Source organism: Hyalella azteca, unplaced genomic scaffold, assembly GCF_000764305.2.
Source record: "Hyalella azteca isolate HAZT.00-mixed unplaced genomic scaffold, Hazt_2.0.2 contig7294, whole genome shotgun sequence".
In the NCBI taxonomy this organism is placed as follows: Eukaryota; Metazoa; Arthropoda; class Malacostraca; order Amphipoda; family Hyalellidae; genus Hyalella; species Hyalella azteca.
In genome coordinates, this window is record NW_025937422.1 from 134,334 (window position 1) to 162,001 (window position 27,668).

General features: G+C 40.3%; 1 protein-coding gene across 2 annotated transcripts in view; it reads right to left on the bottom strand.

Moving 5' to 3' along the window:
- Positions 1-217: 217 nt before the first annotated feature.
- The window catches only part of LOC108680418 (CUE domain-containing protein 1), a 48,703-nt gene continuing 21,252 nt past the window's right edge, over positions 218-27,668 (bottom strand). The window contains exons 1-5 of one of the 2 annotated variants that reach the window (XM_018169231.2): positions 3,674-5,269; positions 3,178-3,373; positions 2,807-2,974; positions 2,313-2,611; positions 218-652 (exon numbers count right to left, since the gene is read on the bottom strand). In XM_018169231.2, coding sequence (XP_018024720.2) covers positions 608-652; positions 2,313-2,611; positions 2,807-2,974; positions 3,178-3,373; positions 3,674-5,176 — 2,211 coding nt within the window. In that variant the 5' untranslated portion in view covers positions 5,177-5,269 and the 3' untranslated portion in view covers positions 218-607. Of the gene's footprint in view, positions 653-2,312; positions 2,612-2,806; positions 2,975-3,177; positions 3,374-3,673; positions 5,270-27,668 lie in introns of those variants that run through there. The other variant, XM_047881199.1, reaches the window with a different exon arrangement.

Below are 27,668 nucleotides of genomic sequence, written 5' to 3' on the forward strand. Positions count from 1 at the left end.
AGCACACCACACAAGCCAGTCTTGGCGCAGTTGTTAACACTTCGACGGGTGTGGATGAAAGCTGGACACAATGGACAGCCATGCCTCGTTATGAGCTGCGGTGATGAGAGATTCTGTCTCTCGCACCCAGGTCCCGGGTTCGGTCAACTCGGCCATTCATCCAACTCTGGTAGAAAAATGAGTACCTGGCTTGTCCAGGGTGTTGTGTAATGCAATAAAATGGTTCTGGCGGGTCAGCGAGCCAGTGATGGTCGTAGAACTACCAGTAGCACCAAGTGTCAATAGGCCAGTAGCACCCGAAACTGGCCTATCACGCCCCCTCCCTAGTCGCCACTACCAGGATGAGCAATTACAACAACAACAACAACATGCCTCGTTATCCAATGGGGGACATCCAGCATCGCGCGTGTGTGTGTGTGTGTGTGTGTGAAGAGGCGGCATGATGACGTTGACGTTCGGCTCAATCAGGACGTTTGCACAATTAAGACAAGCCTCCAGCTTTTGAAATAGTTTCATTCTCTGACATATGCAAATGTTTAATTAGATTCCCTCGAGACCACACGGTTGTTCACATATCAATCGGAATTAAAGAACGTCTGTAAGATGTTCATCGGGCTCGTCGGGGTGAACTTGACAGCTGTGGCAAGCTCATCTGCAAAAAAAAGTTATCCATATTCATATTTAGGGAGATGATACGCTCCAAAAATACATAACTCAAAAATCAAATAGCAAAAACGTCAAATCGGTGTCTCCTGAAGAAGACCAAGGTTTGCGATCCACTAACTATTTTCTATTTAGATTCCAGCTCACGGAACCTAACTCGACAATATCTTTCACATCGCTCTCGCCGGAATTTTGAAATGTAGTCAATTTTGCAATATTGCAATGATTTCGTTCATGAACAGCGAAATAAATGAAAAAAAGTATCTATGTTTGGAGTAACCTAAATGCTAATTGCCAACGAGAAAAGAAGTCTGGAAGATATGAGAAAATGCATGGCATGCCACAACGACTTGAACAGATAGCAAATTTAAAATTGAATTGATTCCATCAGGCTTAGAAAATTGTTAAGCAGCAGACCCAGACAATATGGAAAGTGAGACCAATGAATATAAGATGGCTGTTGGAAGCATAGCATTTAGGACACTGAAGAGAAAATGTAGGAGAAAAACTGGTGTCACTATTGAAATCGCGGTCACACAGGATCGAACCCGATTTTCAGAGCACAAAGGCCGTTCTCGTTACACAAGAGACCGATTCAAGCTTGGTACATTATATTAATGAGCTTGTTCATAAAAAAATTTAATTCGAAGACTTAAATTAGAGCATAAGGCGAGAGATCAGAAAACATGAAGTCGGAGTGTCGGAGAAACACTTCCCTAGCTCACAGAGACAGGAAAATTATCCTGTCGAATTATCCTGAATTGAGGCGGTTAAGAGTTCGATCACCTTGTCAAAGTTGACCAGCTTCTATCAAAAACAAGCAAGGCTAAGGCTGCTGTAGTTTGGGGGCCGTTTCAAACACTGGCTAGATAAATGTGTCTTGCAAGATGATAAACTTCCATCAATCCAGATTTGTGGAAGGATAGAGATGATTTGAGGCCGGCTTTGGAAACATTCACGTTTATAAAATCATAACAAATCGCTGTACGAGGTGATGAGTTAACTCAAGAATACATCAGCTTGTTATCTAACGAAAAATATTGATGCCATTTCTTCTGCAAATTGTTGGGGAACATTGTTGAATGTTTTCGAACGTTGGATGTTTCCAAACAGCTGGAATGAACTAATGTTTGTGGCCCATACTATATAAACCATCAATTTAATGTGTTGAACTAACACCATAATTTTTGTCCAATACTGAACTCATATTAGAAAGTTTTTTTTTTTTTTTGTAAAAATGAATGCCTCTGAACTGTAATTAAATTTGCGAAGCATGTAATTTTCATATTTTTTGTAAATTTGAAAGTAGTGTGAATCAACTTTAGGGGGGTTAGACTCTCACAGGTATTTAATCTTTAGTTGTAAGTTACACTCTGATATAGATCTTTTTAATCACGGTGCTTAGGACCTTGAATATGTTTCATTGACATGAGCTGTGAAAATGTAGGTTATACATCAAGGTTTTCAATCTAAACCCGTTCCATTCACTGCAAACAATTATCGGAAGATCTCAACCGTAGATTGCAACACAAACTCAGCTTCACAACCACAAACTCATGGATCTTAAGTATCCATTAATACCATAAATGTTATAAAAAAAAATTCTATACCGTCAGCCTGCACGCAGCATTGCACCGTCGGCCACCCACCGGCGCGAGCTCCTCTTTGAGGTCCGCCACGTCCACGCTGCCGATGACGATGTCGTCTAAGATTTTCTCTTCTTCTTCGTCCTCCTCGTCGATGAGAGGATGCGCGGCCTCCAACAGGTGGTCGGTGGCAGTGCCGCCACCTTCTCTTGCCACTGCCGCCTGTAATACGCTGCCATCCCCACCACCGAGCCTGACACCCGCCGCTGACACGCCACCGCTCCCGCCGCCTGGGCTGCCGCTACAGCGCTTGCCGCTCCGGCTGAACACACGCGCAATTTGCGCGAACTTCTTACGCGAGGCTGTGGGGGACAATGATTGATAGAGCCAATGTATTAAATAATACAAAGTTTTTTCTCAACTTCTTAATTTGTATTTGGCATAAAACTGTTTGATGGGAGTCTCGTTAAAAATTGGAGCCCTAATTGAAGAAGTATTTGCTCACGAAGCGGTGGCAGCGACAAATTGCAGCTCTCATGAAACAATGGAAGGCTCACCTTTGCCCATGGTAGCGATGCGCGCCCTCAGTGTTGCGTCGTCCACATGTCCGAGTTTATTCCAGCCGCCCTTGCTCGCTCCCGCCTCCCGCCGCTCTCCCCCGCCACCCGCCGCCTCGCGGCGCCCTTCCTCCCAGCACCCGCTAGCGTCCACGCGCTCTTCGTATTCTGAAATGCACACGATTACAAATTCATCCAAAATTTAACAATAAACTTTTAAATAAACCTTCATTATCCAAAATTAATCGAACTATATGCGAAAAACAAAAAGGGTTCGCATGAACTTCATTCTAGACTCTTGTAGCTTGGTAACGAGATTAACCGTTGGTTAACAAAGGGTCAACATTCGAATATTGACCATGTTGACTGACCGCGCTGCAGAGCTGCCATGAAGTCCCTGTTGGCCCGCAGCTCGTGCATGAATTCGTCGTTCTGCAGGAAGAGGGCAACCCGCTCGTCTGCGAGGTACTGCGCGAGCTCAGCGTCGCTCCCTCCCACCGCCTCACGCGCCTGTGCGTTTTCGCTCAGCCGCTGCGTCAGATGCTGCGGTGATAACACGCCCATGCCCTGATAAACCGCGGTCACATCAGACATGAGTTGCTTGCACTGATACCAGCAGTCAATGGAATATTCCTTGTAAATCGAGAACTCACTGCTAGCTAGGGAAATAAGATTTTGAACTTTTTCAAACTTATTGTTGTGCAAAAGTTAGTTGATATTCTGCTGTTGCTAAGGAATACATAATATATATACTGGATTCTAGGAGATATAAAAATGACAATAAATTATCTGGTGATTAATGCCAAGCTACACGAAGAATCAGAAAGTACGCATAGGAAAATAGATACGCCGGTTTGAAATACTCACGGGAACCGATTCATTATTAAAGAGATTTTCTGATTCATCGAGTTTTTCACAATCTTGAGTTGCAACGGCGACATTTAATTCTGAATAAATAGGATCGCTACTGCTTCCAGCACCTCCTCTACCATCCATATCCTTACAGTTAACTAAATTATCGTATAGTTTATATTTATCTTCCAAGGAGTAAGAGGAGCATGATGGGCGAGCATTCAATTCGTCATCACAACTAATCGGAAATGGAGCATCTGCGCTCCTGTGTGGAACTTGAGGGCTGAAACAATAAGCATGGGGTAAAGGGCTTGCAGAACTGAATGCAGATTGTCTTTTGGAGTGCGTACAAGAGCAAGACCGCGAATCATAAACTCCGTCGCAGCACCGGTTCCCAGGATTCGGTGCGCTCGAGTTGAGGACAGCTAACGAAGCGACATTGGAAGTGTTACTTGAAATTTCATTTTCAGAATGTTCCGATTTCATCATTTGACGTAAAATTTTTGTTGATGAGTAATTTAGTCGTTTGCGTTCATGATTTATAGAATTTTCCACCTCAGGTACATAAATTGGTTCGGGATAGAAATGTTGTCGAGGATACACGCGCGAATAGCTAGCCTGCTGGTACTGGCTGACGCATGCGGTAGTTGTGGTCGTCGCAGAGGCTGTGCAGGCAAGTGAACAAGGTTCTGATAAGTTAGCATTACTGGCGCATTTATAATTTGCCGATGGTCCCGTGTAGAGCAGAGAAGTGGGGCAGCAAGACGGTGATGGGTTCGGCGCGTTCGAATAATCCATTGTCCGGCACTTCAGACTGCATTCTTTGGCGCTGCACGCTCCACAAGCACGAGGTTCGCACGAGCACATGTTCCCCAAACACACGTCTTGAGGGTTCAATGAGTCTGCCTGCATCATCATTGAAGAGCATTCTGTGATGGGATCAACCAACTCTTCGTCATTTATGCACTGACCTTCATCAAAACTCACACCTCTAGAAACATTCCCATCTCTTTTTTCACGACAATCATCACCAGATGAGTGAAACTGGACGTAAGTTCTGTTGCCTCCCAACGTTGGATTAGCAGGCACAAACATCACTCTCATTTCCTCACCGTCATCGATTTCACTTTGATCTTTTCTTTGATCACCCAACATCCACACCTTCATCATACGATGCTTCTGCACCCACCAGGATTTGCTTCCGTCAGCAGAAGTAAAATCAAACTTTGTCTTTGTCTCGGGATCGCAAAATTCTTTTCGATGAAATCCATTCTCTGATGACAAAACTTTATCATCGGAAAGACTTTTAGGGGATAGTTCAGGAGACGGGATGTCGGGGCTGAAGACTGAGTTCGTTTGGCAGTCGCCGTCGGTGATGTCTTGACGGTACCGCTTCTGTCGCCGCATCCAGCGGTGCCGCACGCGGGCGTCTTGCCACCGGGCGTAGCGGTAGCGCAGACGCGCCTGCTCCTGAACCAGGTACTGACGAAGACATGAGGACGCCGCTACTAAACACATCCCGACTATCACTTCTTTTAATGTTCAAATTTACAAATTAACTTCATGTGCTAGGGAACTTCCTTATTAATTAAAATAGACAACGTTGCTGATTACACATAATAAATATATCAGAAAAATTAAACCTGAAAGAAGAATTGCCAAAAAATATTAATGAGTAAGTCACACGTAAGAAATTATAATTATGGTTTTACGCGAAACAACTAGCTGATCGATACAATATTGGCACGTCTTTTATTAGTAAACAATATTTAGTGCAGTACATAAGACTAGCCCGTTGAATTATGTAAGACGTTGAACGGAATTTTGTGAATAATCGAGTCAGTATTTCTGATAGTAAATGTTATCAATTACCATCAACTCGTCAAGAGTGTTGTTATTTTTGCATTTTCAGATTTTATTTCTAGTATCATCAGATCCAACTCAGATCCAAGAAAAAGACTAAGTTTCAGAAGAGTTGCTTTGCAATAACGTTAAAATCTGAAAGATATTCTGCTTATCTGATGCAGTGAACCTGCAACTAACGGAGTCAAAACGCAGTGAAACGACTGTATAATATATAAAAGACTCGCACACTCGTCAACTGACGTGAAAACTAGCAAGGGAAGCAAAAATTAGTAATTATTCGATGGCAGCAATATTACAAACAATGTATGATCTCCAACATAGTATGTTATTTCATTCCAACATAGTATGTTATTTCATTCCAACATTCTAAGCTGGTACCGCAGTAGGTCGATTGATTTGCAATTGGAAGTGAGTCATAAAATGCAGACATGGAGAACACAGCGGCCTGCCATGTCGATCGGTGGCAGGTTTTTTAAAGGTATAGTCGACCGAAAAGGAAACCATTTAAAGGAGAGGGGAGAAAATTAAAGAGGGAAAAACCGTTGTTCCATTTGGATGCCATAAGTTAACTGTATTAGTAGGGGAACCGATGGCTAATGGCTAGCATGGCTCCCGTAATTTCCGTGCAATGGGAGGACACAAATCCGTTCAATACCAGCAGGAGAAAGAAAGTGAAGTGAGTTCTCTCGTCTACTTGAGCGTTTTTTTACTTCATAATTAATGCCACATGTTAGGATTGAGAATCGAATGTCAATGCACTAGAAATTATTCATTGAAATTCTCCTATAAAAAACATTGCTTATAATTAGTTTGCACACTACCGATTTTTGGACGTTAAAGTTGCTTCATGAGGCAGGAAAAGGCTTGCGTGTGAGGCTGCCGAGATAAGCGGCAGTGGGCTGGAGCGAGCACGGCGGGCGTTCGTTTTTAGAGCACGGAACAGCTGGGCGTTATAGATGGACTGCGGCGCCGCTCGTAATGACCAGCAAAAGACGTAACAAGTCTTTGATTTAGCGCTGAGCGAGAGCCCGTCCAGGGCAGCATAGGAACAATAGTGATCGAAAAATAAATGCCGAGATTTTGTAACGCATTAACGAACACATCTGTTCTCAAAGCGAAATGAATGCACAAGTGATCCTGAAAGTACAGCGAAATTATTACCTATATTTTCTTTCTGAGTAACGTGATCGTGAAATACTCGCGGGAGCAATGCGCAGTCACTTCAGTGTCCCAGCTGTCACAAGACTTGCATTCAGCTTCATTTTACAGCTCTTGCAAGCACTTCTACAGCAGAGTAAACAAAATTGAGTCCAATGTTTCTATTGTAACGCTAGGATATTTCCAGCATAAAGGGTCAACATCAACAGCAAACGATTTTATTGCGAGGAACACACGCCTGCTCTGATCATGTAGTTTTTGTAGCCGGCCAATTTCGGGCAGCAAACGGCAGTTTGGCATGCACTCGTAAAAGAATGAAAGAATGGCGACCTCAGCGTGATGCGCAAGCTATGGAACAATGTGGGGCTTAAAATGTTTTTCATACCAGTACACGCCGCAGTAAAATCCACTTAGAGAGAAATAAAGTCAAAGATGGCTTTATTCTGAAGAATAACCGGGAGTACAGTAATGATACCCGTTCTGCACGTAGAATAAATTTGGTCTGAATAAATAAATAAGTAGAATAAATTTGGTCTGAATAAATACGTAGAAAAAATTTGGTAATAAAAAAAGTACGTAGAATAAATTTGGTCTGATCTCACAAGAAAATTTTGTGTGATGACTATTCCTTTAGGAGGATTTACACCTGGTACCTTTGACTGTGTGTGTACAAATGCAAATAAGTTACTAGTTCTGGTGAGTCCATTTCAACGCTATATTACGAGCTACAGAATTGGGGACATTTTAGCATGCGATTGAAAATGCAATGAATTCTCGCCTCATCAGGATTAGCACCATGATAATTCACGTATAATAAATTTTCGACGCAATTATGGGTCCTGGCAAATGGTAAAATAATTTTTTACATAACATATTCGTGCGGATTCAATGTATCGTTGTTAACTTACACATTTATTTAATTAAATTTCCCCAGCTGTCAAAGGAGAGCAAACCTTATTTACATTATAATTTATTTGCATTAACACACTGGCGTGCGTCCTTTAACCAACAGCAAATTTCACTTCAGTTATACAGTAATCATATTTGCCAGTAAAGAGTGTCGTGCACTTGATATTTATTATTAGACCGATCAAAAGAACCGATTCCTCAAGTGCTATTGAGCCAGAGCAATGGCTTCCCTTCTAAGCTGGAGAATTTCTGAGCTGTTGCCGTCGGGAGATTAGGAGACGAGCTTCCATATTGTGACTGAGTATGATATATTTTTCATTCAAATACATTCGCACCGCAGAAAAATAGACGAATTAAGAATTCAGAGTCAGAGATTTACAGTTAGAAGGATCCATTAATGAGATTCATCAAATGCATCCGATATATACAAGTTAAAGGCTTACATTTAAACAACCTGACACCTTTAAAAGAAGCATAAATTTCGAACTCCGGAAACATAAAAACGAGTATCGTGATGTTAGGGGTCAAAATTTGGCTGTGCTGGCCTGACATCAATTCCAGACATCGCATAAATTTCACAGCTAGCTGAGGGTTGCCAATAAACCCCGGGCCGTCACGTAGATTTAGACCAAAATTTCACAGCTAACTGTATTTCCGAACCCGCAACTCGCTGCTACAACCATAGCGATCTTGCTTACCTGGCTACGGCCAGCTCAAGTTCAGTAAATCAAAGGCATATAATGATCTTTCAGACAAGCAATTAATTTTCAAAGCTCACAGAAACGGTGGAAAACGTAAGCTAATACGAGCGATTGGTTATAATATCATGGATCACATCCGAGAGTAGCGCTGAACTACACTTTAACGCTATCCGCAACTGCAATGGACAACTGATAGCTTAACTTCAAGTCATTTATGGTCTTCAATTTTGCAACATTAATTGTTAGGAACAAGATGGACGACTAGCTTGAATGTGAGAATTAAAAGCTCCATTTAAATTGTAACTATAGGACCAAGCGTCGCGCTCTAAATAAATTACTGTAAATATAACTAACAGTAACGTAAGAATAATAAATTACTTTAAATACAAGTAACAGTAATCTACTAGTAATAACTTACTGTTAATATACCTAACAGCAGTTTACTAATAATGAATTACTCTTAATATACCTAACAGAATATATTACAATTAACATAACTACCTATAATTTGTTAATAATATATTACTGCACAATTCTTGCTCCACCTCACGGCAAAGTCACTGACCGTAAACAAGAGGTCGTATATTTAATACGACGGGAAATTGCAAGCTTCCTAAAATTTAAGGCATTTTGAATGCTTTATGAAGCTACAGGGGACGTTCCGCGCAGCCGATTGCGTGTCGTCCATAGACGTAAATTTGACACGCATTTCGAACGATGTAGGTGGAGAGCAACAGTAAATCATGGCGCCTTAAATGCTTTTAAAATAATTTTAGAAACGGAATGTAGGCTAGCCGACCTTAATTCTTGCCAGATCATAAATAGATGTCGCAAAAGGTCTCACAGTTTATTTTATTGAGAAGAAAAATTGTCAAATGAAATTAAATTTCGTTGCAAACAAGACGCAGTAGAGTTCACAGTGTATATTAATTGATCGAAAACATGTTAGATAAGGAACGATTTCATAGTAAACAAGTTGCACGAGTTCACATGTCACCGAAAACAATCTGAATATTTTTATCAGAAGACGCACAAATAGTGTTGATGTACGAAGATGAAATGCATGTGTTGTTACACGCTGACTTTAAGAGCGGGCTTGAACCAATCATTAAAACTGAATTTTACAATCACAGTTTTTTGTGTGTGTTTTGTTCAAATCCTTCTTTGCTTCAGTGGACAGCAACGTAATTAAGCTGATGATAGCAACGTCATGGTTAATCCGTTCCATAGAACAGCAGATATCGTCGCAATCCATTCAGCTCCTGTGTTAGACTGGTATCAACATTTTAAATATTTTCCCATAAAAAATTCTCTTACTTTGCTTGTACACTTTGAATGAATTTTCCTACATGTTACATTATTTTATTTCGAATTATACATGCATTTTCCTTCCCCCTTCCATTAATTTCACATGAATTTTCCCATATTTTTGCACATTTTATACAATACATTTTCGAACAATCTCAATTTTTTCGCGGTAATATATATTTAATTATTATTGGATTAGGTACGTTTCCCTATGTATTACTGTTTCAGAAAACACTTGATATTAAAAATGTGAGATTTTTATAGACAGAAAAATACGAAATGAATGTGTCAGATAAGCTCTAAAATTTAAATACACGCTTAAGATTCAAGCCTCTTCCATTATTATTGACAAGCATAATTGCATATGATAAATTTAGAATGAATTCTTGAGCAGCACAGGAGTTATCCACCCACTGCTACATCGGCTTCACCTTAAAACTGACGCCTGAGAACGTGAGCTCATTTGAAGCCTGTCTTGCATGGTATCGTGGATACCGCATAGCATCTGCCCCTCAGGAAATAAAATATCGTCTCTATACCTTTCCTATAGTCACAATAAAAATTTTATTGTACCATTTTTTGCTCATATGATGATACACTGATTATGTATATTCATATAATGTACTATATTCATTCCAGCAGCATACATTCTCCATACTTCTGTGCCACCTCGAGGCGCTGATAAATGAGGTTCATCTTTATCCCAAAGAAACAATGAAATTCAAAATGGAATTAGTAAAATTGGGTTTAAACGTTGATGCATTTTTGTGAGAGAAACTTAATCATTTTTGTTACATGGAATTTTGAATTGAAAATATCATAACGGTAGCACGAAAGAGTCGTTTGTCGCTGGGAACAAATCAATTCAACCAGAAAGTGTTTCTTGGATCGATTAAACTATGTTGGGCTTCTCCGGGCTGTTTCCATAATACCCAACATTATGGCATGGATTTTTTGATAATGTAACTTCTATGTGAAAATCAATTGATACTAATATGATAGTAATTTGCTTGGGACTTCAAATTAATAATATGTAAAGTTTAAAGAAAATTAATGGTTAATGTACTAATGTTATACAACCTCCGTAACAATAAAATGGCAGTCTTCAGGGTGCGCTAAAAATTAAGTAGCTGAAATGAACAGCTCGACAACAAAACAAGCTAGCGTTAAGTTAGCCGTACGCATCAAACTTCCTCCACTCGAGACTCAGCAATTGAGAAGATGAAAAGTAAATTCACATCTCACATACGTTCAATAGCTTGCAATGTTTTTGCCTCCTTCGCCAAAAATTCAGAGCTCGGGCATCCGTATCTTTTAAATTCGCGGCAGAGCTGCAGTGGCGCGGCCGCAGATATCGCGCAGGATTAAAATCCCCAGCGGAGATAAAACGTCTTGAAAATTATGAAGATAAACGCCATGCGACGGTCGCTCAGTTGCGTCGCCTCATAACCAGACGCCAAGAAACTGATGTGGTGGAGCAAAATGAGAGACGTGAAGTAGCGTGACGTAGAGTGCTTGATAAGTAGCGTGACGTGGAGTGCTTGCTGAGTAGCGTGACGTAGAGTGCTTGCTGAGTAGCGTGACGTAGTGTTTTCTGTGCTTGCTAAGTAGCGTGACGTAGTGTTTGCTGTGCTTGCTAAGTAGCGTGACGTAGCGTGCTTGCTGGGTAGCATGACGTAGACTGCTTGATGAGTAGCATGATGTAGAGTGCTTGCTGAGTAGCATGACGTTCAGTGCTTGCTGAGCTTGCTAAGTAGCGTGACGTAGAGTGCTTGCTGAGTAGCGTGACGTAGAATGCTTGCTAAGTAGCGTGACGCAGAGTGCTTGCTGAGTAGCATGACTTGTAGTGCTTGGTGAGTAGTATGACGTAGAGTGCTTGCTGAGTAGCGTGACGTAGAGTGCTTGCTGAGTAGCATGACGTAGAGTGCTTGCTGAGTAGCATGACGTAGAGTGCTTGTTGAGTAGCGTGACGTAGAGTGCTTGTTGAGTAGCGTGACGTAGAGTGCTTGTTGAGTAGCGTGAGTGCGTGACGTAGAGTGCTTGCTGAGTAGCATGACGTAGAGTGCTTGTTGAGTAGCATGACGTAGAGTGCTTGTTGAATAGCATGACGTAGAGCGCTTGCTGAGTAGCGTGACGTAGAGTGCTTGTTGAGTAGCATGACGTAGAGTGCTTGCTGAGTAGCGTGACGTAGAGTGCTGGCTGAGTAGCATGACGTTTGCTGAGCGCATTTATTCAGAAGACAGGAAGAACCTAAGCCATCAGTACATCATGAGAACCTGGTAAGCGAGCCTGCACAATAAACTTCATAAACAAAAACAAGCGTCCAAATTAAGAACGGCGCAAAAATCTAGGCAGAAATCTCTCGGCCGACAACTTGCTAACGATAGCGAAGAAAAAATCATAAGCTACTTAGCCACGTAGTTTCTTCATGGCCGTGCACGAGACGTCCATCACAAATTTGAGGGAGTTTTATAGGGGAACTAATTTAAGGGAGGGAGCGCGGGATCTGACATGCTCAGGACACGGTGGCTTCTTCGTTACTTAAATGCGGCGTGGTAAGAATAGAGTGGTAATAATCTATGGCTGTCTCATATTAAATGACAATAACAGCTTCAATTATAGCACCCATGAGCGTGTTATTTTGCAGTAAAATAAATTATTGTATAAGGTTAGGATATACCGACATTATCCGCCTTGGATGTAAAATGATCTTTTCCTTCCGAGTGGCAGAACAGCCAACGCATTCGTCACGGGTGGTGTTGCACCTAAAGAATGAAGCGTGGCACCTAATGGATGACGTGTGGCATCAACAGGATTGCGGGTGGCATCAATAGGATGACGCGTCGCACCTATAGGATGACGCGTCGCACCTATAGGATGACGCGTGGCACCTATAGGATGGCGTGTGGCACAGTTCTTCGATGTTTCATTAATAGCCAAAATTTCTTATATCTAAGAAAAATGCGACAAGGTTTCTCCCGTTCCCGGAGTACTGCAAATTGCGTGATCCGAAAGAATTTCTTCCACTCCGAACTTCACTATTTACAGGAAGAATTTCCCAAGTAGAACTCTGATAATTCGGCAAAAGTTAGCGAAGAACGCTTGCGGTGCGGTTGTCCTTAGCTCTCACGCACGAGCTTTTGCGACGACAGTGACAAAAAATCTTTGGATTGAATTTGGACTCCAGCGTCCTGGAGTAACAAAGGTTAGAATACTTGGGCATGAACGTTGCTCAACGAACTTTTAAAGTTATTTGCTGTTGAGGCGCAACCGCGCTCTCTTTTGTTACCAGTCTAACAGCTGTAATGATCGTCACGAACAATGAAAAACATTTAAGCTGAAGGATTTTATGATCAAAATCCCTATCATCTCACGTCGTGCATCAGAACAATTTACCTGGATCATACGAACTTCTGTTTAATGAAGTTGAAAATTGGAATGATTATAGTCAAATAGCTTGTACGGCTCTTCAGTTCAAATATTTGCATTTATAAATAAATATTGGCCTGCAGCGCTCGTGAGCCATCAGACTTCCAGGAGCCAGACTCGAATGTGCATCGCTGACATGTGCACAACCTGCATGTCAGATGAGCTTCTGCCCACACTGATCAGTGGACACCTCAGTTCTATACTCCATAGGTTTTGTTCATGCACAACCAATCGTCTGCTAGCGACTACTGCACTTTCACCGAATTTTACAACAAATCTAACCATCAAATTTGTATTAATAAACTATTAAGGCCACCGATTGCAAGGTCAGCGTGTTGCGAGTACGACCAGTAATACGTCAAGCATATACGTAAGTTATTATATATTATATGTGTACCACGCCCGGCACTAACATCACTTACATGCCAATTACCACACAGTGGCGCCGCCCACTCAATCCCGACGAGTTATCAGCATGCAGGTGTGTTTATGTGCCGTGGAAGGAAACTACGCATTTGTGCAGGACTTCATATAGCCTCTCTCGGGTGCAAAATTCAACTGTACTCTTCTTTCCGGAGAATAATTAACGAATGACCATGAAAATAACTGAGAGTGCAGGCGAATACAGCAGTCAATACCTCAAGTTATTAATGAACCTTAACTGGGCTAATATTATATATATACATTTTCATATATTTGTCGGAATTTGTGTTTGCTTGCATGCATGTATGAAGCCTGACACCACAAATTGCACGTATACATGATACTTGGGTGAGTATCACCATAACTGAAATATTTTTCTTAGTGTGAGACTAGGAAAAGATCGGGGAAAAGGATGATAGAATTGGACGAACATTAACATTTAGAATAGAAAAGAAGTGTCGGCGCCGATGAAATAGCCCATGGCCTGTTGCCGATTTTTGTACTTTTCGTGACTTATCCAATAACAAGCCTTTTGAAAGGATATTTTCATAACTGACTGTTGGTCTGAGCTATCTCATTTTCCAACAAAATTTAGGTAAAAATTTCTTGCAATTGGTAAATTTGAGTTTAAAGTAACGGAAAGGTTTTTCACAGTTTTAAGTATGAGTAAAATGGGAGTCTTATCTTCCATGTAAAATAAGGGTTTGAATCTTCAATTAAAATACTCAAGCTTTAATATTATCAACGGGATTTGGGATCACGGGAATGACGGGATTTGGGAAAACAGGATTCCAAAATTCCATGGTAAAATCGAGCAACCATTTTTGTCGACTGTAATATCATGGGAAAGAATCGTAAAATTACTAATCTGTATAAATGCATAATTTCGTGATTTCATTAAGTTGTTGAAATGTAGAAAAGTGCAGTAAATAATTCCCATTTTGTTCAATAGGATTTCAGCACCACACAATGAAAGTATATTGCGTGCTAGTTGAAGGTGAGCACGATGGCTGTGGCACTAACATGTCCACGAAGAGAACGCAGCAACAAAGCTCCGTGTATTCACAGCTGAATTAGGCCGTTGAGATTTAGATGCTTTAGCCTCAAGCTGCGCTCTGCATTTATGGCTAGCCGGAGTTCTATAATTAATTAAAACTAGGAATTAATGAAAGTATTGTCGCGTCGTGTCTTTTCAACAGTAAAGGCCGTGAATAGAAGTTTGCGTTGGACACCAATAACACGTTAAATTTTTTACAGGCATTGAGAACTCATGCGACTTCACTTGAATTCTTTTTTGTTCTGTGCAAGAACAGCTGCCGCCTGAACGTGAGGCGAGTCGTGATGAACCAAGTCTTCAGAAAGTGGACAAAAGAAGACTCGCATTTTTCAGCTCTGCTTGCACGAATTGAATAACCGTCAATGCTTGAAATATTTTCGATTAGATAGAAGCTAAAATATTTAATCTTGCGTTAGATTTAAACTACTACTTCGCTACTAGTTGAATTCCCTGAGTTTTTTAAAACTTTGTAAATTTTTTAAACACAATAATAAACTGACAATAAATTAAGTCAACTTGATTACCCTCCGTATTCGTAATTCTTCGGCAAGTTCCTTGTGACTGAGAGTCTCCTACCATTTGAGGGCCTCCACACTTCTGTTAAGGTCGTAACATATGAGCACAATTTGCCCGACATGATCGTGTGCACATATTATCTAAGTTCTTTTCAATTAAGTTGTGTGGTAGTAACCTACAATTTTTATTCCGTACATGGCAACGTCATCCATACGAAGGAAAATCATCGCTAAATCGCTGAAAAATCTTTGAGGATTTTTGGATTTTTCTATTCATTTTCGAGAAAAAATGCAAAAAAACTGCCAGAGGAAGTAGGGTTAAAAATTGAATGTCGTCCCCTCGGGACCAGCGCTATAGGAACTGGGGATGAGGGCCGGGCTACGAGGAAGCTCATGGCTTTCAGTCTCACTTTCTTCTCTGGATTTCATTCTGCAGTCAAAAAAAGGAGTAGGATTTCAACTGCCTCTTAGTGCCAGCACGAGCATGCAAGCTCTGATCTGAATGCCAGACGCTCGAGGGGACTTGCGCGAACTCTGCTGCTGACGCGTTGACTATCACAAATATTTTAGTGCGCCACTAAATTGGGAGGAAAAAAACGAAAATATACAAATCACAATGAATATGCATGATTTTTTTCGGACAGATGAAAATTTCCCTGCACCATTTTTGCTCATGAAATCACAAATCACAATTCTTGCATGAAATCACAAAGAACATCCAATAATCATTTACGGTCATAGCATAAATGCAACGGTGGTTCGCAACTTACAGCCGATGTCTTCATTTCTAACACTCAATGCCGCAACGTATCGTAAATGTTCCCGGACGTTCATAGCTCGAACGAAACCACTGCTGTAATTTCAGGCTGGTAACAGAGTGCTGGATGTGTCAGAATAAGATTCAACTCAATGCTGAACAATCAAATAAGTCAATGTATCTATCACCGCAGTTTAGCGCAGTATGAATGCGCTATCTTAGAATAAGATTCAACATATTGCTGAACAATCAAATAAGTGAATGTATCTATCACCGCAGTATAGCGCAGTATGAATGTGCTATGTTAGAATAAGATTCAACCCATTGCTGAACAATCATATAAGTCAATGTATCTATCACTGCAGTATAGCGCAGTATGAATGCGTTATCTTAGAATAAGATTCAACCCATTGCTGAACAATCAAATGAGTCAATGTATCTATCACCGAAGTAATAATAACGAAATTATACATAAATCAAACATAGCATGGCCTGAAAGATCTACGATCGACGTCGACCCGCAGAGCAGTGTTGCAACACGCTAGCGGTGTTGATAGCAGGGATGCAGCTACAGCGGCCCGTCTGGCTTGTTGTGCAGACAAGCGAGCTAAGAAGGATAGCAAGGAGCACACTAAGACGAAGCCTCGAGCAATCCAATAATTCAAGTGCTAAGCTGGTGCTGCAGTTTACGACGCGGTCTTCGAGTGAAGACACTTGAGCGTAAATGGTCTCTTGGTATTCGGGGGCGACGAGCGTACGCGAGCGCACGCCACCTTCTTGTGCATGATCTGCGAGCACACGGCAATTTACAGGCGCGTCGCAGCTTCAGTTAACTTAGGGATATTCGGCATAAAATATAACCATTCAGAGGAAGCAAGCCATGGAAATTCCCGTGGATATTCGAATAACCTTGATTTAAAAATAGACAACAGATTTAAACAGACAACAACAAAAATCTTATGATCTTACTTACAATTCAGTAAGTAATGAAATATTAATTTAATCACCATTCTCAAAAATTTTCAGGTGCCACATGCGATAATTGTCATCGTAAAATTCAAAAGATTTTAAACCGAGTAGCGAGTGACAAAATTTTCCACTAAAATGTTGGCGTTATAAAAATTCCGATTAAAAATGTCGAACAAAGCTCCTAATACGGCTACCATAAATAAAATAAAAACGCTACATCGTTATGGAACGATTAATTGCACGCGGATAAAATATAAATTAAACTGCGGATTTGTTCAGATGAACATGACATTCGGTTTTAATGAGATTAATTATGCCCCGACGAACATGGTCGAACTAAGTTGTACTGAATTATAAATTTTTTCATATCTCAACAAACAAGGATGCCTGCTTGTTAATGTATCAATAATAATATAAAATGTTGAACATTAGTGAAAGTAAATACGGTGTGAACAGCTTCAAGACGACCGTCATACAAGGTAAACACATACAGTGTTAAGGATTTTCTCCCAAGCTCCCAATGTACATTTGTCAATACGATCCTTTGCACCGTATCCGCAGCTATATATACTACGGCAGTTCAGCTGGGATAGGCAGCACTTAACGATGGAATAGTGAACTAGAAACTCCGAATTTTACCTTAATAATTTGGTAAATTTTAGCCACTCAGCACTTAGCTGCAATATCTGCCATGCACTACGAATAATTATCGTATATACTGTGTATGCTTAGGACGTTCTTAAGAAATTTCCCTAATAAATATTTCGTAATTTCGTATCCGCCAGAAACGAGTGGGGAAGAATCACAACATGTGTCAAATTATTCTACACTGAGAAACCAGTCGATGCATGAGCGACTTTACGTACAGCTTGGGTCGTAATATTTGATATCTTATGGAACAAAAAATTGAGGCACGTGTCAAAAAGTAATGTGCGCGTTAATAACCTCATATGATGCAGCATCAAATTGAGAGCGACTACATACACAAAATGGATGGAGGACCGGGCTTAAGATTTGACCACAGTGCACGTAATGTGCTGTGGTCAAAACACTAGCGATAAGAAGAAGAACTCAGAGAAGCGCGAGTCTGTTGTAGTGCAGCGATCGGTACAGGTTCCTGTAGCGCAGGAGCTACATGAATACTTCACGATTGTCGATCGCTCAGCTGGTATTTGCTTCTGGCTGCCAAATGGAACTGCAGAGTAGCACGCCTCTCAGGGTGAAAAAATTCTGGATTATGCGACGTATAACGCCTGTTACACTGCAAAAAATAACCTCAGTTGCATGTCCATACTCAACGTTACTAATATATATTGTTTTGGGGCATTTTCGGACTACGTAATATTGCAAAATTCTATTTAAGCAGGCAATTATTCGGAAAAACAACAATATTCTTTTATATTTAAGATTTCATAAAATTTGGAGGTACTTCCTTCCTTACAGGTAGCCTAAAGCTTTGGCACTTCGATGACTAAAGGAATTTTGGTGACTTTCCGTGAATTTCAGATTTTTTATTGTACCGCGGTCTCAATATCACGCTTTTTTGATTGGAAGTAAAGATGAATAGTAAACAATGATTATTGAGTAACTAATGAATTCAAATGTAAGATCATATGACTAAAGTAAGATTCTTCAAAATGAGAATTTAGAACAAAGTATAAGCAATGTTTTGGTAGTTGCAAACTCTTCCAAATATTGTGGACGGATCTTCTATATAGGAGATGTTCTGAAAGTAAGAGCAATGTCGCCTCGAAAGTAGCCAGGCAACCTACACTACGGGTCAGAGATGCTCGCATATTCAAGGACCCCGAGATATGTAATATAGACAAAATATAGAAGATTCAGCATAGGTAAAAATATGTAGTATTATCTATAATGACGCTAAATAACTCTCACTCCAATGCTTGAACGAACAATAGTTATATGCATCGTAGAACATCACCGCAGCGAAATTAGAAGCTAAACTTTGTAACTGATATTAAATCCTCATCTCCACTAGATGTTACGAAATTTAATTTTGTTCCTACGATGAGTCCTGATGAGAAAGAAAATGTTTAAGCAGCAACAACGTAGGTCATTCCAGGAGCATTGTTGGGCAAGATGAAGGCCATTGAGGGAGCATAGTTGTCCCACAAGGGCCGTGAGCGAGTCAATATCTCACCGAAGAGTCGGTCAAATGAGCTCAAACTTGAAACACTTACGGGACGTCAGGCTATAGGGTGACTTCCACGCCTGCGCCATATGCACAAATGTTCCCTTCTGACCGATACGAGAAGCTTCAATAGAGTTCGACTGAAGGTCAACGTTAGTGTTTTGAATTTGATGAAAGATATACTGACTGATGAAATCCACTGAGAATAAAATTAGTCTAACAAAGTTTATTATAATCTTCTTGAAATTAATTTATACGGGGAATGAAATTAATTTATAATTAATGTACGGGAATGTATAATGTTTTCGAAGCAACTACGGAAATTCCCGACCGCGAAAAATAAAACTAAGCCCTACGATGTTAGCACACGTACAAAGGCCTAGTGATCAATTCCAGTTATATTACAGAGTTTTCACGGCATTCGAGTGCCAAGCAGTGAACGATCCCAACGTCCAAACATCTGAATTGCACACCAAAATAGATATTTTACTGGATCCGTATTTCGGATGCTCTGAATCGCCATGTTACCATCTTCAATTTGGAGCACGCATTTTGTGTCGACTCGAGTAAAATGTCACCCCGCAACCAATAAATTCCAGAGGGAGCAGCATGAAGGATCTCATCGCGTTCCTACGTCATCCTAAAAACTTCAGTTTAGGATGCGAAACGAATTTATGGGCAGGTCGGGAAATTTCTTACATCATCGACAGTCTCGTCAATTATTATCAAGAAAATTGGAAACTGTCATTGTTATAGGTTAGAAATAACTATGATAGTGACTAAAAAGAACTTTTTATAATTTCGATATAAGGAGACGATTTTTTGCAATCTTTGATGAAAAAATGAAGATAAAAAAACACTTTTTTATAGAAATATTTACTCAATATGGGCACATAAACTAGATTGTATAAAAATAATGACTTGAATATCTGCATCAACCAAGGAGCACGTATGCTTAATTTGAAGGGACGTATAGGCTTAATTAATAGGCACGTATAGGCTTAATTTGAAGGGACAGCGCTAGGCGAAGCTCAGTGGAAATATTATAGGCAACCATATGCATATAATGTATCGCTTTCAGAATATTCCTGAGAGATTAATTAACAAATTATATTGCTGACAAAATAGAGGCTGTCGGCCGTAGCAGGAATGAAAAAAGTGTGCTTCGTAAGCGGTGCCTTATTTTCACGTGAAACTTTTAAAATAAAACAAATTGCATAATTTAAACCTTTCCTCAGGAGTATAAATGGCGTCTGACATGTCTAAAGTTTTTGCATACAGCAAAATGATAGAATTAGTACATTTCAATGAAGCATGTAAACATAGAAATTGATAGAAATCAAATTGATGTTTTCTCTCTGAAGCGACAGGTTGCTGGATCATGAACATCGTGGATGAGTAACACTATACAGGTTGCTCACGAACATCGTGGATGAGTAACACTATACAGGTTGCTCACGAACATCGTGGATGAGTAACACTATACAGGTTGCTCATGAACATCGTGGATGAGTAACACTATACAGGTTGCTCATGAACGTCGTGTGTGAGCAACACTATACAAGTTGCTCATGAACATCGTGGATGAGCAGCACTATACAGGCTGCTCATGAACATCGTGTGTGAGCAACACTGTACAGGCTGCTCATGAACATCGTGTGTGAGTAAGACTATACACAACAGAAAGAAACACAGAGAACCACCCGATAGAGAAAGTATGCGTTATAAAAGCCCCACTAAGAGCATCACTAAATAAATTGCTATATTATCAAAATACAACAAAAGCCAATTCTTTAAAATAAAATTTCGAAAATAAGGAGCAAACGGTTTGCAAACTGCAAATCATTAAGCACGTTACTTGCAACTTTAATTGTACGAAAATTAATCAGGCGCCACAAAAATCTAATATAATTTAAAGTGAAATCCAAACAGCTATCAGGAGTGACATAAAAAGCTTGATCTGAAATGTATTATGGAACGATGTCACATTTCCGACAAGAAAAGAGATTTGCGAGCAGCGAAAGCATAAGAAACTTTTCAGGGAGTCGGGCGGAGGAGTTGGTATAGAAAGGAGAATGAAGTGTATGAGAAGAGAGTGTGGCGTGCATGAGAAGAGAGTGTGGCGTGCGTGAGAAGAGAGTGTGGCGTGCGTGAGAAGAGAGTGTGGCGTGCGTGAGAAGAGAGTGTGGTGTGCATGAGAAGAGTGTGGCGTGCATGTGAGTGTGGTGTGCATGAGAAGAGTGTGGCGTGCATGAGAGTGTGGCGTGCATGAAAAGAGAGTGTGGCGTGCATGAGAAGAGAGTGTGGCGTGCACGAGAAGAGAGTGTGGCGTTCATGAGAATAAAATGTGGCGTGCGTGAGAAGAGAGTGTGGCGTGCATGAGAAGAGAGTGTGGCGTGCATGAGAAGAAAATGTAGAGTGCATGAGAAGTGAGTGTGGCGTGCGTGAGAAGAGTGTGGCGTGCATGAAAAGAAAATGTAGAGTGCATGAGAAGAGAGTGTGGCGTGCGTGAGAATAGAGTGTGGCGTGCATGAGAAGAAAATGTAGAGTGCATGAGAAGGGAGTGTGGCGTGCATGAGAAGAGAGTGTGGCGTTCATGAGAAGAGTGTGGCGTGCATGAGAAGGGAGTGTGGCGTGCATGAGAAGGGAGTGTGGCGTGCATGAGAAGGGAGTGTGGCGTGCACGAGAAGTAAATGTGGCATAGACCCAGCCAAAAAATAGAGTGTCGTGGCGTCCGTATGCGTCTCAAGCGCCTAGTTAATTGTGTGCGGCCAAGGCATTGCACAATGGAGGCAGAATAAGTTTGGACGTGAGAGGCGGGCTCAGAATTTCAAAAAGTAGCCACAGCTTGAGGACGCTGCACAAAAGCGAAGAGATCCCAGCACGGCTATGACAGGAGATGAGAAAATTGTCGTGCAGTATATCGCGGGTAGAACGAACCTAGAGCGGCAACATGTAATGGGAATTGTATACCTTACAATTATCATAACTTCATATTAGTGATGACAAACTTGAATAAAATTTGGTGTTTATCGAAATAATTTGTTTGGCAGCAATTCAAACATAGGAATGTAAACCAAGGATATGAGACGAAGCATGAAAATGAACGTCTTTACTCGAATGCTATTTCATTGTAATAATTTTTTAATGATGTTGCGTCCTATTGAGCAGCTCGTGGTGAAACTCAAATTGATGTGCATTTTCAGAACATTAACTAGCTACATTATTAGAACAACTGATGCTGCTCTTTAGGGACAAAACAAAATTACCAGAATTGTACATGTACTTAAAAAAATACCAGAATTGTGCATATACTTAACAAAATTACCAAAATTATGTAAATACTTAGCAAAATTACCAGAATTGAGAATTTACTCAACAAAGTTACCATGCATAATTGTTCGTATACTTTACAAAATTACTGGAATTGTGCATATACTTAACAAAATTACCGGAATTGTGCAAATAATCAACAAAATGATCAGAATTGTGCATATACTTAACAAAATTACCGGAATTGTGCAAATAATCAACAAAATGATCAGAATTGTGCATATACTTAACAAAATTACCAAAATTGTGCAAATACTCAAAATGTCGCCTAGAAAGTGTGACAGCATTCAATAAGCAGCATCTCAAGCGACGCCAGCTCAGGAGTCAAAACAGAGCCATTGTATTGCGCGTGTTGTTCAGAGCAAGCCGAGCCACGCTCTGTGTAAGCTATTGCACAACACAACACACGGACCAACGCTTCAGTAAATAACTCGACATTCTTATCTGCTCCATGTTAGCATTAACTGCATTAATAAATAACTCGTCATTCTATTCTGTTACGTGGTAACATTGCCGTATTAATTAATAACTCATTAATCTTATCTACTACGATTTAACGGTAACTAAATAAATAAAAAATACATTTTTCTTATCTGCTAGATTTTAACATGGCCTGTACTAATAAGCAACGAATCGTTATGATCAGCCACTTGCTAAAAGTACCTCTATTGAAACGTAGAAAAACAAAAGAATTTGCGAAAAGTATCGGAGTGTATTTTCAAAAAGCAGTAGTCGCAGTGATAAATAAAAATGAAAATAAAATAGCCGGTTCGATGCCTAAATGCACTTCCACTTGATGTAAGACAACATGGATTCCTGTGGAGAAATGATTTGCAGAAGTGTGCCAACTTGTATCAGCAGAACGGCTGCTTCATGACAATTGTGTCTCCATCCTGGCATCCATGATCAATGAAAAAGCATCGTGGTGTTGCTGGAAATACTTCAGTGGCGTAGTGGACGATCTCCGGATATCCAGAGGTCGCGCATCCGAGGAGTCATAAATGCCGGAGCACGGTCGGAAATATCCCCCGCAGGAATGTGCCGTCGCTGACATATTCTAAGGACTCAATAGGAACAGCACGCACAGATTAAAACTCCTCAGAAATCATATACCGCGGGACCGACTTAACACAACGTATATACGGGGAACACGTTAACGTAGGACAGGCTTATGTTTCTTCATCCGTACTAATGGAAATACAATTTGGCAACAGAGAACAAAATGTGCAACGGAAAGATAGTTTTATGCTGCGCAAGGTTGCTTGGCAGCAACCGATGAAAATTGCAGCGCTCGGTTCAGACATGGACATGTGTTGTCGCTGTCTTATGCAGCGCTGTTGTGTCAAGGAAGTTGCAGAGACATGACGTGGTCTTTCTGGTACAAGAAGCAAGCGTGTAGGCTTCATTTTCAGAAGCTGGACCAGTGCTTCACTATATCAACTTCAGTCAGAAGTTTGTATACATAGGGTTGTCAATAAATATTTCTTGTTAACATTCGTTTTTTTAATTCGATCATCAAGAAGAGTACAAAGGAATTTTCTTGTCCTTGCTGTTCCTTCAATTTTTTCACTAAACTAAATCATAAATTTTGAGAATTTTATGAAAAAATTTATGAAATAAAAAATGATAAGAAATTTTAGATGAAAGACATTAGCAGTTACTTTCCATTACCATAATTGACAGATAATTTTTAAAAAGTAATAATAAACGACAAGTTGCTCCAATTACGTTGGACCCATGCAGTAGGACGCAATTCTCAATCCCCAGAGCTCGCATTAACGCCCTGGAGAATTGCAAATTTTAGACTTTAAATGACGAGCGGCCGAAAATTAGATATCCATTAGCCTGTAATGACGCTATCTTCGATTTACTCGAAACCAATTTGTGACGTGGCATTAGCCGTCCTCAAGTCTAAAAGCATGACATGGATTTAAATTCGAATTCAGTGAATAATGTAGAAATTTTAAAGAATTTCATATTTAAATACTAGACAATCTCATTTTAATGAGGGAAAGATGATCTAAAAATTAATTATGCCCGATCTAAAGCTTTCGTCGTAGAATAAATTACGTGAATTAGTTGCTTCGGTGCTAAGGGCAATCCAATTGGATGCCTTCAATGGACGAGCGAGGGGAGGCCCCTGCGAGTGGCAAGATACGAAGCCACGCAGTCTCTTGCTGCCGCCCGTCCTGAATAAGAGCACGACGAGTTCATTTGCGTTTGAGGGCATCTCTGTCTTCAAAGAAAAATCGAACCTTCAAGAAATGAAGAGAAAGGGAACGCACAATGCAGAAATGCAGCGAGGACGTCGGATTATGAAGACCTTTCACGGCTGAAACCCGAGCACATACACGGTGCATAAAAATGAATGGATAATTATACTGCAGCGGCCAGCGTCAGGTAACCTCGTTCATTTTTGACACAATTTAGCTGAAAACGGAGCTCACTTGACCACATTTTGCCCAATGTTGTTTACAGTGACCTTAGGCATAAATTGCATTTAATTTCAAAATTATGTTACGATTTAGTTTTTACACCGTATGATATATGGTATTATAACATCGTTATTACTGCTAGATTTAAAGATAGCCAATGGAAATATCTATATTTTCGTTGAAATACATGAATCATGGAAAATATAACCCTACATACCCATTAATGATGGAAATTGGCCGCGGTCAAAAAGATTCCAAAATCGAGCCATCGTTACTAACATGGAATATTTTTTTAATGTTGAACCATTAAACTCTATCTACGTGTAACGATGGTAGTTCTAGTATCCAGTTACAGACGCAGCAGAGATAATAGCAATGACAGTAATTCATGATAAGGGACATGACTCTACGCATTGTATACCAGCAGCGTATGAAGGACGAGCTCAGCACGCGCGCTGCACTTGCCAACCCGCGGTAGCCACGGCGAGGGCCGCAGCTCTGACTGCCTGTATTTCTATGGTGTCAAGTATAGTCATTAACTGATGCACTGCAGCTCTGACTGCCTGTATTTCTATGGTGTCAAGTATAGTCATTAACTGATGCACTGCAGCTCTGACTGCCTGTATTTCTATGGTGTCAAGTATAGTCATTAACTGATGCACTGCAGCTCTGACTGCCTGTATTTCTATGGTGTCAAGTATAGTCATTAACTGATGCACTGCAGCTCTGACTGCCTGTATTTCTATGGTGTCAAGTATAGTCATTAACTGATGCACTGCAGCTCTGACTGCCTGTATTTCTATGGGGTCAAGTATAGTCAATAACTGATGCACTGCAGCTCTGACTGCCTGTATTTCTATGGGGTCAAGTATAGTCAATAACTGATGCACTGCAGCTCTGACTGCCTGTATTTCTATGGGGTCAAGTATAGTCAATAACTGATGCACTGCAGCTCTGACTGCCTGTATTTCTATGGGGTCAAGTATAGTCAATAACTGATGCACTGCAGCTCTGACTGCCTGTATTTCTATGGGGTCAAGTATGGTCAATAACTGATGCACTGCAGTTCTGACTGCCTGTATTTCTATGGTGTCAAGTATATGCAAGTATGATGCACTGCACCGTCGCAGTTATCATGAATGTTAGCTAACGGAAAATTATCGAGACGTTTCCGAATTGTTGCAAGCCGCATTGCATAGGGTAACTTTTTAGGTCAACTAAAAACCCGAATGTATCACTTTATGGAATCGATATTTTTCAACTGTGAATTTGATCAGATTATTGTAAACGCATAACGAGCAAAAAAATATATAATTGCATTTTTTGGGCCGTAAGAAGAGTATCACGTTTGCAAATTAATTCTAAATTAGTTAAATTGCGATTGCAAATAATTTTTTAAACGTTCCAAAGGGATAAGAAAGGCGAAATTGTCAACACGGAACTCGCACGACGTGAAAATCAGCATACAAGAATCAAATGTTTATAATATATAAGACGCTGTAAATTATGCGTAGGGGTGGCGATACATAATTAAATAATAAATAACACTTCGCAGAAAGATACATTCATTGACACGGTAATGACACCATATGCGTAACAGTTTCAAAAGGAATTAAATTAACCTGTACCAGAACAAATTAATTTATTTTCATATATTCCTATAGGACTGCAGGAAAAATTCAACGACAGCACGTGCGCTGAAACCGAACAAAGAAATAAGATGAAAAAAATGCGTTCGCGTAAACCACAAATGGCCTCGGCATGAAGCCGCTCTAACGGCCGCATCAATATAACATGTGAGCATGTTATATTGATGCATATTGACATGCGTGTCAATATGCATGTGAGCAATTTCAAAATTTACCCGCAAATAGCTTGTTCAGAAGTAGCAACCGCAGTTAAAACTCTAAGGCACAAAACAATTTATACTAACCCCGCGCAGTAAGCTAATAGCCTAATATACATGTAATGGATAAAGCAAAGATGCAGGACATCAGCAGTGCAGCGCCTAAGAGATCCCTCAAGAACACAAGAGCGTATAGCTTCTGAAACGACTGAAAATAAACAATAACGCTATAGCTGTGTTATTTGGTGATTCGCCAGAAATGCATAAGCGAAGACTTTCTTCACGTCTGTTTATACAGAAACGACTATGCGAACAAGACTATCGACTCTACAATTTCTAATTATCGAGCACGTCAAAACCGACCTGACAATGAAACAACGGAAGCATCAAGCAGAAGCATCACGCTCAAAAATCAGATCAGACAGATGAACGAGTCTTTAACCGAATTGAGAAAAATAACATCAGAAGCACAACCTCAACTGACCGAATAAAACTTTTTATTTACTACATAAACAAGAAAGTGAAAAATTTGATCATGAAAAATAATACGTACGACTGAGAAGAAACCAATGTTGTTTACAAATTTTCCTTTAAGAAAGAAGGTTGTAGACTTCTTCAGAATGTAAATTACATCGGTTTAACTAGTTCCGGCCGTGAGCTGCCGCCTTACATTTCACCCACAATCTGGGTGGCTAAACAAGCATATGAGCGTAGCTCACAGCGAGACTATCGTATATGATTGCACGACATTTCTGATTGCAGGACAACATTGTGCACCAGCATCATTATGCGGTGTCACGATACTACAAGACTAGCGATAGCAGAGGCTCTCATCATCAAGGACGAGTCTCCAGCCATCAATTTGCCAACCACCGGATTAATCCGGACGTTGAAATTTTCTCCGTACTATTGTCATTCCAAAATATAAATTTCAAGTGTTGCAAGACTCTTCACTTTCTTGATAATGAGTGTTAAATAATCGCAAAAAATGTCCATTAGAAACTGTATACTTGAACTTCAAAATCCTGCCAGGAACCTAATTCGCCGAATTGATAAATCAATAAGAAAATTGTTAATTAGAAATAAGGGACATGACTCGACATGACTCTCTGCATGGTCTTCAACGAAACTTGCATTAATGAACAGCTTCTG